This window comes from Polypterus senegalus, chromosome 2 (assembly GCF_016835505.1).
Source record: "Polypterus senegalus isolate Bchr_013 chromosome 2, ASM1683550v1, whole genome shotgun sequence".
Classification (NCBI taxonomy): domain Eukaryota; kingdom Metazoa; phylum Chordata; class Cladistia; order Polypteriformes; family Polypteridae; genus Polypterus; species Polypterus senegalus.
The window spans coordinates 118,480,503-118,497,663 of record NC_053155.1 but is presented as its reverse complement, the minus strand read 5'-3'; the positions used below and the strand labels follow the sequence as shown (position 1 = coordinate 118,497,663).

Below are 17,161 nucleotides of genomic sequence, written 5' to 3'. Positions count from 1 at the left end.
TTTAATAATACATTATCCATCATTGTCATGAATAACTTTATTTCATTTACAATCGTAAGGAAAAAAATGCATAACTCAAAAGTAAGGTGCACAAGACAAATTGCTCTCGATGGTGCACACCAGTAATGCTAAGCAAAGATTTTGATAGAGGAATCAGGAGTGAGTGACGAAATCAAACAAACTGCACACATAAGGTACTTTGGAGAAAAGCTCTGGGAGGCAGCAGTTGAACCTGTTGTGGAATACAACAGATTGCTGTTATATTTTATAACTAGCAAAATACCCGCACTTCGCACTTACACACACACACACACACACATAAACATATATATATATACATATCTATACATATACACATACAGTATATACACATACACATATATACATACATATATATATCTACATACACACACACATATATAAACATACTAGCAGAATACCCGCGCTTCGCAGCGGAGAAGTAGTGTGTTAAAGAAGGTACGAAAAAGAAAAGGAAAAATTTTAAAAATAACGTAACATGATTGTTAATGTAATTGTTTTGTCATTGATATGAGTGTTGTTCTCATATCTATCTATATATATATATCTCTATCTATCTATATATATATATATATATATATCTCTATCTATCTATATATATATATATATATATATATATACCAGCAGCAGCGGAGAAGTAGTGTGTTAAAGAAGGAAAGAGAAAGAAAAGGAAACATTTTGAAAATAACGTAACATGATTGCCAATGTAATTGTTTTGTCACTGTTATGAGTGTCGCTGTTATATATATATATATATATAGCAAAATACCCGTGCTTCGCAGCGATGTCATGTGTTAAAGAAGTTATGAAAAAGAAAAGGAAACATTTTAAAAATAATGTTACATGATTGTCAAAGTAATTGTTTTGTGTATTTGGCGGCAGCGTCACAAAGTTGTTTTCGGTAGCTGCATCAGAAAATGTACCACAACGTCTGACACGCCTCCTTTTTACTGTTTTCTCACAGCTTGGATTGCTGCTGTCATATATATACACACACACACACATACATACATATATATACACATACATATCTTCATATCTACATATCTATATACATATCTACATATACACATATATATATACATACCTATCTACATCATATATACACACACATACATACACACACACAAATTATATATATGTGTGTATGTATGTATGTGTGTGAGTGTATATATATATATATATATATATAATGTAGATAGGGGTGTGTGTGTATATATATATATATATACATACATATATATACACATACATATACTTGTGTGTATGTTTGTATGTGTCTATATGTGTGTGTATAGCTTTGGTCACTGAGTGCAAGGGAAAAATAATAAAATATAGTCTATAAGTTATTAAACAGTAAATCATTAACGTTTTAAGAAGTACAGGTACATTGAGCACTACTGGAGTGGTTGCAGGTAAACTACATTTTAAAGACTGTGTAACACAACAGGTAAGTAACTAACAGCAGCTAAAATGTATATGGATCATCTCTCGGTAGTAGATCCCTTTTGAAAGGCGCTACACGACGGCTGTGGTATAGAAATTACATTTTCTATGTGAGCGTTCAAATTTGTGCCTCTGGTAATGTGCCTTACCGGCATTTAAAGAAAATTAGTTTTGTGTCCTCTGCAGTGTTAAGAGAAAGGCTTTGGTTTGGGATAAAAGGAAAAAGGTGTAAAGAAAGGAAAGTTGCCTTTTTCTTTTATATAGTATAGAGATGTGTTCGCTGGCGTTATGATCGCCTTTTGGGACAGTCGCGGTGGGTCTTGTGTAGACTGGTGAAGCGTCCCGCCATTAATCGGCTGTGATGGCACTGTCAGTCCTCCACTCCTGTGCGTATCTTCATAATCCGAGCTGAGGACCTCATAATCGTATAGATGCAAAAGAAAGTGTGAATCGCCTTAATATTAGTTTGCCATGGTGTAGAAAAGGGGTCCCGTGTTTGCACTTGTCTGGGCTATAGCGCAGGGGGAGGATGAAAAAAATTAAAAGTGCTCACTTTGACTTAAGGCAGAAGCGCAGTCAGCGTCTCAAAGGCGGCACAGCTATGCCGCGGCGCTGGCTGCTCGACTTTTGCAGGGCAGGAGACCACAGTTTTTGCTGACACGTTCATGATATCAAATTTCTCAGCGCTCTTTAGAGGTCATTCATATATTATACATATAGCAAAATACCCGCCTACTGCAGCGAGAAGTAGTGTGTTAAAGAAGTAATGAAAAAGAAAAGGAAACATTTTAATAACAACGTAACATGATTGACATTGTCATGAGTGTTGCTGTCATATATATGCCTGTCTAAATAAGTCACCCTCGCTTTGCTCTTACTTTTTTACCGTTCATTTAATCATGGCTAGTGGTGGAAAAATTATAAAATGGAAGGAGGATGGCTTTACCAAAACAATTATTGATGGCGAATCGATTATTCATAAAGCTTGAATTGATGATCTGTTTTCTGTGTTAACCTCATATTTTTTCATATTTTTTCATACTTCTTCTCAAACTAAGGTGGTGCGAGGGTAAAATGAATCGGGATGCGCTGATCAATGTAATCGGTGTACCAGGAAATCATGCATTGACAAAAGCTCCCCTTTGCTTGTAATGCAAAGTGTGATTAAATGCATTACTTTTTAAGCGTTATGGAGCACATGCATCGAAGCTTCTCAGCTGTGCTTGTGCTAAGAAAAGGAAAGATTTTAAAAATAACGTAACACGATTGTCAATGTAACCTTTTGTAAGTAGTGCCTGGAGGATTCAGTGTGGAGAAACTCTAGAGACAGCGTGTGTAATTAACTTGTGGATTTTTCTGTGAGTATTTGGTGGCAGTCACCCGCCTTAACTGTCAATCCCCCACAAACACAGTCTCTCGGAATTTGCATAAGCACATCCCTTCACCTACAATTTTAACAAAGTGATCAAAACTCTTGTTTATATCCTGCGTCCTCTCATTAAACTTGTGGGCATGTGAAACGCCAGCGGTAGCCTGTCTATGAACTTAATTTAAAGTTTAGGTTTACACCTTGCTTTCTTTCCGAGGTAGCAGCACTCATGAATATGGTAGTATATGTCACTCGCTCGCTTCTTATTGTTTCGCTGCCTTCTCAATTATATAATGCATGTTTTCTTAAGCGCTTTTGGAGGTCTTCCTGGTTTTCTCGCACTGCGTTGACAATCAGTTCACGTGATTACGTGGGAGGTGTGATGATGTCACACGAAACCCCACCCCCCACGTCATTCCAGCTCAACTCCATTACAGTTAATGGAGAAAAATACCTTCCAGTTATGACCATTAGGCGTAGCATTTCGAAATGAAACCTGCCCAACTTTTGTAAGTAAGCTGTAAGGAATGAGCCTGCCAAATTTCAACCTTCTACCTACACGGGAAGTTGGAGAATTAGTGATGAGTCAGTGAGTGAGTGAGTGAGTGAGTGAGTGAGGGCTTTGCCTTTTATTAGTATAGATATATACATATACATACATATCTACATATATACACACACAGCTATTTCGTATCAGTGCAATACGCTGCTTGTTAAAACGGATAACTCCCGCTCTTACGTGCAAGTCTGCGTGGATATTATGAACTATCGTATTTGTTCAAGTTCTATTTAAATTTTAAATAGAAGGAATTTTTATTTAGTCGACAGAAATATCTTTGGTAGGAATGGTAAAAACAGACAGGAATATTATTCGTGAATAAATCAACTCAAACCTTAAATAACTTAAAAGAACAAACATTCAAATTTCTTTACTCTTATGTAAATTTTATATAAAAATAAACTTAGATTTTAAATATCCCAAAAGATTTTGCTCTCCATAAAAATATATCCTTTCAAAATTATACAAATTCAAATATGAACATGCTGCATAACAAAACCTGGAAATATAAATAAAATGTGTTCCTTTCAGCAATAACAAATCAAATCATTCAGTTGTCTTTGCTCATATGTCATTTTAGAGCTGGACGCCTGGCATCTTTTTTGGCAACAGGTTCATTTCTGTTTGGTGTGAGGTTCTGTGTTGTGGAGATTCTCAGGATGGATTGCAGGTGCTCATCAGTGAGGCGACTCCTGTGTGCTGTTTTGTTAGTCTTTATCACTGAGAAGAGCTTCTCACACAGATATGTGCTACCAAACATGCACAAGGTTCGAGCCGCAAGTCACCAAAGCGCCGTGCAAACTCAGTGCGCTCGGTTTATCAGCAAAGTGCGATTTGGGAACACCGTAGTGACGACTTGGTTTAACATTACTTGGCAACAGGGAAAGTTGCACTGGTGCATTTGTGTCTCCCATAAAAGCAACTTCACTTGAAATCACTTTGTGATTGTGCACGGTAAAACGTCCGCTGAAGTGTCAGATTCTTATTTAATTCTTCTGCTTTCTGTATCTTCTGCATTGCATTCAGGTCTTTCAGCCTCACTGATGAGCACCTGCAATCCATCCTGAGAATCTCCACAACACAGAACTCCCTGATGTTTTGTCTCATAGTGCCGTCTTAGATTAAATTCTGTAATTACAGCCACATTAGCTCCACAAATGAGACACACGGGTTCAGTAAACATATACTCAGCCTCCCATCGGTTTTAAAGGCTCTATTTTCAGAATCAACTTTTCTCTTCAGCATCGTGTGAGCTAGCCGCAATAACTTGCAGCATCATAAGCTAGACTTGATTAACGCGTAAGTGTTGGCAAGGCAGCTGAAGCGCTGCATTATGGGATCTGTAGTTTATTGTGTTACCAGCGCTTCATATACCGGGCCATTAATAACAATAATACAGTATATAAAATGATCTGCGGGCTGGATATAATTACACGCCGGGCGGATGTGGCCCCGCCCTTGAGTTTGACACATATGGACTAAATAGAACTTGAAAAGATATATTTTTCAAATGTGATCGCGCAATTCAGATAGAGTTGGCGCGCACTACAGCCTGCATGCCTCAATAAGTCATCCTCCCCTCGCTCTTACTTTTTACCGTTCATCTAATGAATACACCGAGTATGGCTTTACCAAAACAATCATTGATGGCGAATAAAGTATCCATTATTCGAGTATGTAGATCGGGATATATATATACATATATATATACCCGCGTATCAGCAGAGAAGTAGTGTGTTAAAAAGCTAGAAAAGAAAAGGGAACATTTTAAAAATAACGTAACATGACTGTCAATATACAGTATTTGTTTTGTGAGTGTTACTGAGTGTTGCTGTCATCAATGATTTGATTATCATTATTTCTTTCAATCAGGTTCGTATTTGTAGGATGTGTTGTGTTCAAGTTACATTCCGTGTTTGTCAATCGTTGTAAAGATGACAGGTTTCATTCATCGATTCGTTTCTTACTGCATCAATAAACAGCTCGTCTTCTTCTTTATCCGAGACCTGACACACTGCATGCACGGGTTTTTTACACTGTCTTCCTTTAGCGGGACATTGACTTTTTCCACCGTGTGCTTTGTTTCCACAGTAGCTGCATTTATGAATATGCTTGTATGTATCAGGCGCTTCATATTTTTGCTGCCTTTTCAATTGTGTAATTGGTTTTGTTCAGCTCTTTGGAACTGTTGCTTTTATCTGTGCACTCGCGTCAGTTCACGTGAGCGCTTCGGTGTACATGCATCGAAGTTCCCCAGCTGTGCTGGTGCCATCTCGTGCTATGTCCATCGCTGTATTTAATGTTACCTTAGTCCTGGCACTTAAAACTTTCTCTCGCAGTTTCGCTGAGTTTGTGCCAAACACCACGCTGACCATCTCATCTTCCTCTGCATGAGCACAGTCCTTAACCCGTGAATATTTAGTGGGAGTTTGCTATTGGATTGCCGCTGACGATGGCCTTATATGGGCAGGCACTAAATTACAAACGCCAGCGGCAGCCTGTCTATGAACTTAATTTAAAGTGTAGGTTTACATCGTGCTTTGTTTCCGAAGTAGCAGAACTCATCAATATAGTTGTATATGTCACTCGCTCGCTTCTTATTGTTTCGCTGCCTTCTCAATTATATAATGCATGTTTTCTTCAGCGCTTTTTGGAGGTCTTCCTGATTTTCTATGTACTGCGTGATTACGTGAGGCGTGATGATGTCACACGAAACTCCGCCCCCACGGCGTTCAAGCTCATCTCCATTACAGTAAATGGAAAAACAGCTTCCAGTTATGACCATTACGCGTAGAATTTCGAAATGAAACCTGCCCAACTTTTGTAAGGAAGCTGTAAGGAATGAACCTGCCAAATTTCAGCCTTCCACCCACACGGGAAGTTGGAGAATTAGTGATGAGTCAGTCAGTGAGTGAGTGAGTGAGTGAGTGAGTGAGGGCTTTGCCTTTTATTAGTATAGATATGTTAACGGAAAGGGGCAAATCATGTCAAACCTATAAATATTTACTCTAATTTGGTTCTTCAGTAAGCTTCTGCACATTTTTGTTTCTATGTTATTTTTGAAGGGTAGCTCTCTCAGAATATACAGAATTGTATTTGCTACATAAACCTAAACATGGCTGCACAACAGTCTGCCACAAAGAATAATTCTGAACAATTTCTATTTGCACTTGGAGTTAAAGAAGCTGAATTTCACACTCATTTATACAGAACATACTGTATGGTTAGAATGTATTGTCTCAGAACTTGTTAAGAAATTAACTCAGGCCAGCATTCAAAGAAAGGAGACACAACTCCAAAAAGGAGTTCTTTGGTTGAAAACAGCTGCCCACAATATGAACAAAACAGCCTTAAAAACAATGAAATGGGAATTTCTCATCCACCTATACCATTTTCATTTGTTTTGGAACTCTCACAGATCTGCTGAGATGTCATCGATTTGCAAGTGATGATGGAGAGAATAAGCGTGTGTATGAAAGATTCTGTAATTAACCTATAGTAATGAACCAGAAAAGTAACTAATATAAATAACATTTCACATGACTTAAACTAATGATCATGATAATGATACACTTTTGAAAAATAAAATGCAGAAAATATTTTAAGAATCCTCATACAGTATTTCCAAAACTTTACTTATTCCTCAGCGGATCGGTGGTGCAGTGGTAGCGCTGCTGCCTCGCAGTTAGGAGACCTGGGTTCGCTTCCCAGGTCCTCTCTGCGTGGAGTTTGCATGTTGTCTGCGTGGGTTTCTTCCAGGTGCTCTGGTTTCCTCCCACAGTCCAAAGACATGCAGGTTAGGTGGATTGCCGATTCTAAATTGGCCTGGGTGTGTTTGTGTGTGTCCTGTGGTGGGTTGGCACCCTGCCCAGGATTGGTTTGTGCCCTGTGTTGGCTGGGATTGGCTCCAGCAGACCCCTGTGATTCAGCGGGTTGGAAAATGGATGGATACTTATTCCTCTATTCATACAGTAGTTTACAGTCCATAATGTGAATATCTGTAAAATATTTTAATTTCATTGAGTAGAGCACATTTGATCCCCTAGTCTCACCTTCACTCTGCTATGGCTATGAGTAGCTGATCGTATTAACCTTCCCTGCCATTTATCCAATCACCATCAGCATGTGTATTGGTGATGTTGTGAAGAAAAGGTGGGGGGGCTGAGGGAGAGAGAGAAAGCTCAGCTGACATCACTAGGCAGTACCCCACTCTCAGTGTTCAGAGGTAGTCTCCATGCAGCCAAGATTAGGAGGTCTCTGATTAACTAACACTGTAAGAAGACCGCTTCTGAACTATACATAGCAGGTTCACTGCTGACAACCAACAGTTCACCATAGTGCAAATCTGTAAACTGGGATGCTTCATGGTGCAAATCCATAGTAATATAATATGCTGACTGCTGCCAGTTCAACCTGTATCCACCTCACTCTCTACTGTCAAGACATCCTTCTAGAACAGAATTATCCATGTTTTTGGTGATGTAAAGAAGCAGTTGGCTGCTTTTCAATAAGCTGGACATTTTTCCAGCAAAGGAATTCAGAGATTTGAAATCAGTGATATGGAAAGTAGGCAAGCCAGTAGTACAGTATAAGCATTATTAGGTCTTACAAGTTCTTTTAAACCTCATTCAATCACTGATAAGTGACATTAAAGGGTTCCACTCTATTGGCCAGCACCATCTGAACTATGCGTTATTTTGTGTTGTAAAAAGATTAGTTAGTCGCTCTTATGATGCCATTGGCCCACTCTGAAACTTAATTAACTTTAATTACCAGAGAAACTGCAACATTTTCACCAGACTGAACAGAGGTTATATTTACTAGAGTAACATACTATATATGTGTTGCACTGAAGGCATTTTACCAGCATCTGCTCCAGTTCTTGAAATACTAGAAGACATTTGAGCAAGCAAACATCTTCCACAAGTCAAAATACTAATCAAGAAATGCAGTAGATGCAGTCTACCTTTTCCAAGACAAAATAACAGGGATCACTGAGTACCTTTATCATTAGGACTGTTGAACTCTGCTCTCTGTTGCAATTCCAGAAACTGTGAGGATGCAAAGCAAAGCAGAACCCCCCCCAAAAGACAATTCATTAATATATGCTGTACATACATATTTGTGTGTGCATGTAACTATACATATTCTTAGACAAAATGCTGGTTTGAAAATTTTAAGAGTACTGTAATATTGTGTTCCGTGTTTCATCTTGAACTTTTTAACAGAATGTCTTTAATTCCTAGATTATTATCCCTTGCTTATTTTATCTTTTCATCTTTTTTCTTCCAAAGCTCAAATCCTTCAGGAAAGCCCAATGGAGCAGGATGTGGAGAGCCCAATCACTATCAGACAGCCCAAGCTGCCAAAGCAAGCAAGAGAGGACCTGCACAAACAAGTGGCTGAAAAAGAAAAGGCTAGAAGAAAAATTCAGAGATACGTCCGTAAGGATGGGAAGTGCAATGTCCATCATGGGAACGTTAGAGAAACATATCGGTATCTGACTGATATTTTTACAACTCTAGTAGACCTAAAATGGAGATTCAATTTATTCATTTTTGTTTTGGTCTACACTGTGACATGGCTTTTTTTTGGCATGATATGGTGGCTAATTGCTTATATTCGAGGAGATCTGGAACATATAGGGGATACCAAATGGACCCCTTGTGTCAATAACCTGAATGGGTTTGTTTCTGCATTTTTATTCTCTATAGAAACTGAAACTACAATTGGATATGGTTACAGAGTAATAACGGACAAGTGCCCAGAAGGAATTGTTCTTCTTTTGGTGCAGTCAGTTCTGGGCTCTATAGTTAATGCATTTATGGTGGGCTGCATGTTTGTAAAAATCTCCCAACCCAAAAAAAGAGCTGAAACATTAGTTTTTTCTACTCATGCTGTCATCTCCATGCGGGATGGTAAATTGTGTCTAATGTTCAGAGTGGGGGACCTGAGGAACTCACATATTGTTGAAGCGTCAATACGGGCTAAACTGATCAAATCCAAGCAGACAAAAGAAGGTGAATTCATCCCTTTGAATCAAACTGATATCAATGTGGGCTATGACACCGGGGATGATCGTCTCTTTCTAGTATCACCTCTCATTATCTGCCATGAGATCAACCAGCATAGCCCTTTCTGGGACATTTCCAAAGATCACTTGGCCAAGGAAGAGCTGGAAATTGTAGTCATTCTGGAAGGAATGGTGGAAGCAACAGGTAAGACTATTACTTTATCATATTCTTTTCAGACGTAGTGGAAGGAGCTTTTCTCTTGTGTGTTTATACGTATATAGAGTATAAGGTACCCTGACTAATAAGAATGACAGTTGTCTTCAGTGGAGCAAATAAAATTATTTCAAAATGCAAAATTTTTGCAGCCAAGTATCTACCACTGTAAATGTTTTTCACTTGGAGTTATATGAATTTCTCTCACAACATACTTTTTCCTGACAGAAGTATTATTGTACATTTGTATTAAAGTTAATTGAGCTATTAGCATTTCAGCATGTTTCAGGTTGAATAAAAAACACCAAGGAGATGTTTTCACCTATAATGATCGCCGGCAAGTCTTGATTATGGGACCAGAGTGACATTTGGTTTTGGAACATTGTCATCAGCCAGTACATTGACCAAGACAGCTCAGAGACAGCTTGGGGTTTTATTATTTTCACATGACAGACCCTGTTGATTTTGACAATTAAACTTAATTAAATTGGGCCAATAAAAAACCTGAAAACATCTAAATAACTAGACTGCAAATTGCAATCTAATCAAAAACAAACTTAAAATTCTGCAGAACAGAATGTAACAGACATAAGTGTATAAACTAATCAGTACTGCAAGTTCATTGATGAAAAGATCAGACAGACTGATAGCAAATAAATCATCTTTTGCAATGTTCTTGACAAATGGCTGGGCATGTGTGTGCCAAGAGTAACTATTACAACTACAGCACTTTCCTCCATGTTTTCCAGATTGGTATATAGAAAGATCTGATGTAATCAATGTATACATTGCAACTCCTTATGCATTCCTTTTTTCAGCAGAAAAATCATGAAACCTGGCCATCAGCCTTGCTATGTTTCTTGTGTTGTTCATTTTCATCCAAAAGACATTGCATGACTAGATTCTCACAAAGCAATGGTAACATCTCTCTTTTTAAAAATTCCTTCTGGTTCTTCTGGTGGCTTGTGGCACACTATTAAGTAACTTCATATTAAGGATTCTATCTATTGATAACTTTGGTCACTATCACTTTATGGTATACTAGCTGTCCCCAGCAGCTCCACACACGTAGTAGTGAAACGGCACAAACTTTAAAAATAACAAAAAACCGTAATTCTGGCCAAGCAGAATGTAGGTACGCTAAAATGTCCAAAGTTGGCACTGTTTCTGATCGTGTTTTGCTCGAACGGGAGAGCGCCCCCCACATAGGGAGAAAAGCATATGGTAGTGATATCTCTGGCAATCAGCAGCTGCCCTCTAAAACACAACTAGCTCTGATCTCTCTCAAAAAACGTCAAATGTTACTTATTAACAGTCTGTAGATAATAATGTCTGTTGAACAAATAGGTATCCCTAGCTACGCAGAGGCAAGGTAGACTTCAACACATGGCAAGAGGCAGACCAACTTGAATGGAAGCTAATGTGTGAGTTAGGAGGGCCCCCCCTTCCCCTCAGCCCACAGAATGTTCAAGCTAATTATTAAAAAAAAAAACAGATCTAAATCCATTAACTAATACTCTCATGAAAAGCGGACAGACATACATACAGACAGATATACATTGAATTTATATATATATATATATACTGTATATACTACGGGGTTACCCCCCTCCCCTTGCCTGCGCTATGTGCCAGCAACTACACATCTCTGCCACTCATGTTGTGAAGAGGGAGGCTGAATGCACCCCAAAGAGACATGGTCACTCCTCCGAAACCCCCTGTTAAATGGTGATAAAATAGGAAACAAATACAGTGTTTTTTTTACCTCCTCTTTGCTCGATCAGCTGCTGGATTGCTGCTGCTGTCATGCCTCGTTATCTGTATCTCGCATGGCGCTTCAAACATTTAAAAGCCTGTACAGCAGCTGTCCTACTCTTTGTCTTTTATTTCTGGACCCGGGCATGGTTAAATCTTTTGGCACAAACTCTCATCTCATGGGATGTGAGTTCTTGATATTTTTTAGTTTATAATTTAAAAACGGAATAAGAATCTGAAAATCTAACAACATCACATTAAAGTTCGATAAATTCTGAAAAGAATTATACCAAACATATATATGTAGGTTTTAAAAGCCGTGTATAAAGCGTGACAAAAAACGTGACATAAAATCGTTGCACATTTAGGCTTAGGATTTTATATATAAAGAGTAGATCTACATACAGTATATATATATAGAATTTAATCATAGATGGAAATGAGCTTCCTCGAACCTTTAGAAGGAAAAAGTTTAACTGAGGTTACTTTCTGTCAGTCATCTTCTGCCTCTGGCTCCCACTTCATAAACTGTACACAGAAAGAAAATTACTTTGTTTTAATTTTTTGCATAATTAATATAAATTTGCTTCCTTCTTTTGGAACAATGAAAGTTGTAAATCGGATTAAGTTGTCTAATATTTGTCAGTCCCTTGGGTATACTCATTTTTTTTCTTACTGGAAGATGTACACTGTATAATGTTGTGTCTAATATCTGAATCCTGCACTCTGTTTTGAACATTTAAAATGACATCTATTATCATTAGACTTATGTTATTAATTGTTAATTCTATTTTTGTGTACTTTGTAAATTTTGCTATTACTGCTGGTGATTTTTCTTCACATGCATATTTTCCTTTTGGAGTCAGGCAGTTAAAATGAAATTTAGGATTAAACTTTAAGTCAGAAGGCAATGTTGTGGCCTATATTCAATGCCCTAACCACTTCACAACACTGCCCACCTGATCTCTTTTCATCTCAAAAGAACTATAAACTTCAGCTCAAATGGAACCTCCCTAACTAAAGAAATGCAAAGAATATGGTAAAGTTGTAATATTCACTTTGAAATAAGTTACGTCAGTGGAAGAAAAATCAGAATTTGAGATTAGTCAAGAAAAAAAACATGTTATTTATTTAAAGTAGAAATTTTCTACCAGGCAGAGTTCTGACAGTTTTAAACAGCAGAACAGTACAATGGTGAGTGTCTGGTAGATGCATTATCCATCCTTTCCTTGGACCTGCTCTATTCATTGCAGAATTGCCAGAAGGTAGAGCTAATCATGACAACACTAGATGGCATGCCAAAACCAGTCCTCAACAGGATGCAAGTCAGTCCCAGGGCACAGCTACTCACAACCATTCAATAATTCAATACAGGCCAATTCTAAGTCACCACTGAACATAACATAAACCTGGAGCATCCAGAGAAATCCAGACTGAAAAACCCACGGTCCCTTATTAGAGGATCTGTAGACAGCATAGCTAACCATTTTGCCTCAATTCTTGCATTTATTTATCTTAAAGGTCACTGAAAATGTCCTAGAGGTGGTGGTCGAGACTTGATTATTCACATACTGAACCGCATTACATTGCATTCTGAACAGGACAGGTTTCCCAGTATTCGTAATATTTGTCATTTAATTTTATTTTTATTGACACACATTACACAGCTCTGCAAAATGAAACTATAAAAATTGTTTTAATTGTGAATATTTAGTTTTATTTGTATTCATCAACACAATAAAAATTATGATTAGAATGTTTTCATCACATCACATTTAAGTACAAAATTGAAAAGAATTTTAATTAAACTTTAACAAATTAAACATGTTATCCATGCATATAAAATATTGTGCTAAAGCAATTTAACTTGAAAATATTTAGTCAATCTAATATTTTTAAACATTTATGTAAAGAAGACAACAATACACATTCATTGACTTACATATAGTAGTGCTTCATGTTTTTTGTTTTTGATCCAAATCTTCGTTTCTCGTTCATCTCAATGAGTCATCGAGCAGTAGTCTACTATTATACTGACATCCCAAATTCCCTGGTACCTTCTTTCCATATTCTTGAAATTCTGATGGAATTTATATCCCTGCTTTTCACGCACCACTCCAAGATTTTCAAGGAAAAATTCAACATGCCAAAAAGTGAATTACATTGCAACCCAATTCCTTAAGAATAAACAATACATTTTATACAATTACTTTATCACTTGGATCTTCATTGTGACCTAAAAACATCTTTTGATGATACCCAAGCCTCTCTCTCCAGGTCATTGATCACAGAATCAGATTCTGCATCAGAAATTAGTTTTCTAATATCAAGTCTAACAAAAATGCCCTCTTTCAATTTATCCTCAGACAAGCTCTGAAGGTTTCAGCACAAATGCATAAACCAGGCTCCATCTTTTCATATGGCTTTGACAAACTGCTTCATTAAGCAAAGCAGCAAGCTTGGTTTGATGTTGTTTTTGGCACTAAGTTGTATCTTTTCTCTAACTGGTCATTCCTTCTAAAACTAATTTAAATTCTCGGCTCTGCTGTCCCATTTACTGAGAAAACCTGGGAATTTTCTATGGCCCGACTGCTGACTCAGTAAGATTCACAAAACTTCCAACGATATTTTGACCATTTTTTTCAACTAGAATAACTGTTTTGCTTTAAACATAGTGTCATGAGAGGAGACCATGGCATTGGGTATTTTAGTAAAGTAAATAAATTAAAGAGCACTCAGGCTTATGTGGGGTGCAGGTGTGTGTATGGTACTGTGGCAGAGCAGGGTTGATCAGCTGAGCGTGCGTTCATGTTCAGCCAAATGTTTCATTAAATCCCAGGGTCTGTAGTTAGCGCTAGCACACCTGCCTTCTGAGAGGTATAAGGGGACCCTGAGAACAGGGAAAAAGAGAGAAAACTGGACAAAACAAAAGAAGGTGATCGCCAAGTCTGGGGTGGTAAATAGAGAAAGGATTAGTTTGACAGCAACGCACTGCTGATTTGTTTACTGCGAGTAAGTCGGAGGGCTGGAGAAGCTCACAGCAGCTGTCAGGCTGATGGTGAGAGGCAGGGAATGGCCAAAGAAGCCAGACCATCACACATTGATTTTTATATTAGAAACTGTAAAATTTAAACAAATTCTCATTAAGATAACATATTGATATTTAATTACATTTTAAAATATATAATTGGCAGCTAAAAACTGTGTTTTGTTAAAAATGTTACATGATAGAGAAAAATGGTTTTCAGTTTTTAATTCAATATAAAAAATATCCCACGGGGGTCTGCTGGAGCCAATCCCAGCCAACACAGGCCGCAAGGCAGGAAATAAACCCCGGGCAGGGCGCCAGCCCACCGCAGTGCGTGCACACACACACACACCAAGCACACACTAGGGACAATTAAGAATCGCCAATGCACCTAACCGGCATGTCTTTGGACTGTGGGAGGAAACCGGAGTACCCGGAGGAAACCCACACAGCCTATAAAAATATATACAGTATATATAAAAATTACATGAAATAATCAAAATGATTATTTCAGTGTATACCTGTATCTTTATTCCACATATCATGGTTACAATCTGACAACCACACAAGCACACACATAAAAGAAATGAAATTTAAAATAGGCATAAAAGGTCTAGTTCATTTATGTTCATATGTCAATATTATGCCTCAATTGTAAGCATCATAATTCTCACTATTTGCTCATATCCTTTTTACTATATTTCTCTTTTTTATTTTGTAAGCTCTTAAAATGTAATACAAATTCTGCCAATTAACAAACTTCTAAGAAATGCTCATCAAAGTTAATTAGGCTTTTTATCGAATGTATTTTAAACCTAACAGTTTTAAAGATTTCTCATTTATACTGCCTGACCATTGCAAGGAAAAGCATTTATAAAAATGAAATGGATGGACATTTAGCCCATTGTCTTCAACCAGATACTGAGAGCTATAGAAAATGGTCAAAGTATAAATGATTCAGCCAGTCGAAATCCTCCTTCAACCAATCACTTTATTACCTATAACTATGCAATAATTTCTGTCCTAACATTTCCAGAAATTTCCAGATTTTATGACAAAAGAGTGATGAAGTTCTTCACTTGTGGAAATAATAAAGTGATACAATTGTGCTGAGTTTTCAAGTCAACATTGTATGGTGAGATCTTGATTGCATGGATTGCAGCTTTTTCACAGTCTAAATAAGGATTAATGATCCTCTAGGATATTAAACAGGATGTTGTTTCCAGCCCTAGCCCGAGAGCTACGCACTGACCCAAATGGATTTTCCTCCATCTTGCCTGTTTCTTCCCACCCCACCCCCAAGTCCTCTGGCTTGCTTAAAAGACTCTTCATTCTTTAACGATCTGCTTTAGTCTCTCGCCTTTAGCCGAGGTCCCTGTGGATGCACACACACATTTACACACAAAACCAAGTCACATGAGAAAACCTTTTCCAATTAATTTGACAGCAACCTTTGCTGATTTGGAACTGGCATAATGCTTCATGTGTGGCAGGTGGCCTGTCTTTTTGTAGCAAATGTGCAGTTAATCCCTATGGTGTTCCTTTTGTACAGCTCAAGGTAAGTCTGTATGTATCAAGCAGAATTTAACCTTTTATTTCAAGGCGATGTGACCCCCTGGCACTCCTTTGCTGTAACATCACAATGGAAATGTCAAAATAGATTAAAACATTTGCCCTGTGTGCTTGGGAGTCTAGCTTTGATGTGCTTTGCTGTCCATGGAGCATATCTGGGAACATCTAGTGAAAACATTTAAAACATAACATTGTATATAAATATGCAAAATCTTGAATTTTATTTGAGAAAATCCATACGGTATATTGTACTTTCAAATCCCCAGAGGTGTCTTTCATTTACAATTCTTTGTCAGTAAATGGTTTTAATTTTATTCTGAAGTGGGCCAATCCAGGGGTAAGTACTGCCGCCTCACAACTCCAGCGTTCTAGATTTGAATTTTGGTCAGCTCATTGTTTGTATGGACATTGCTCCTTTTCATGTTGTCTGAACTGTTACTTGTTTAGTTTTCTTCTGATATGCCAAAGATGTACAAGTGAACTCTAAACATATCCGATATAATTTAGTGGAGGTGTGTTTGCAGGTGAAGATGCTGGGAAATGCTCCAGTTTCTCGTAATGCAAACTTAATTAACCAGTAGACAAATGGATTTCAAATTTGGATAAAAATAAGAGCTTATGTGATTTTTGACAGGACAAAATATTCTACAATAGTTTCTTTTATTCATTGCCTTATTCAGGAACAGGGTCACGGGTTGGCAGATCCTAGCCCAGCCTCATTAATCACAGGCCAGTAAGCAGCTCTAAACAGGGCCTTCCATCACTGGCACACTCACACACATTTATCTGGCATCACCAATCAGCCTAATCTATGCCAGTTTCCATCAAAAGGAAAACCCATACAGGCATGGAATGAGAATAAACTCCACATGCAGTGTGCAAGCTGGCATTTGAACCCAGGAGCTTTGAGACAACAGGACTTTGTGTCATTTTATAAACACTGATTATAAATTATAATGGCCACAAATCATACCCTCAGTTGTTGATTCTGTGAGCTTAATACAGACTTTCAAAGCCTCTGGTGGTATGACTTAAATTGGCGAGAAAGGGTTAAAACAGTTCCTTCAGCTTTGTTGTGGAAAATAGTAATAAATATTGAATGTACTGGCCATATGGAATGCTGGTAACTGTGAATGTTTGTCAGTGTGCTGAAACTTAATGGCACC

General features: G+C 37.7%; 1 protein-coding gene across 3 annotated transcripts in view; it reads left to right on the top strand.

The window, feature by feature from the left end:
- Window positions 1-17,161, top strand: part of kcnj6 (potassium inwardly rectifying channel subfamily J member 6) — a 426,614-nt gene that overhangs the window by 302,106 nt on the left and 107,347 nt on the right. For all 3 annotated transcript variants that reach the window (XM_039744460.1, XM_039744459.1, XM_039744461.1), the window contains one exon: window positions 8,708-9,631. In XM_039744460.1, coding sequence (XP_039600394.1) covers window positions 8,731-9,631 — 901 coding nt within the window. In that variant the 5' untranslated portion in view covers window positions 8,708-8,730. The remainder of the gene's footprint in view (window positions 1-8,707; window positions 9,632-17,161) is intronic.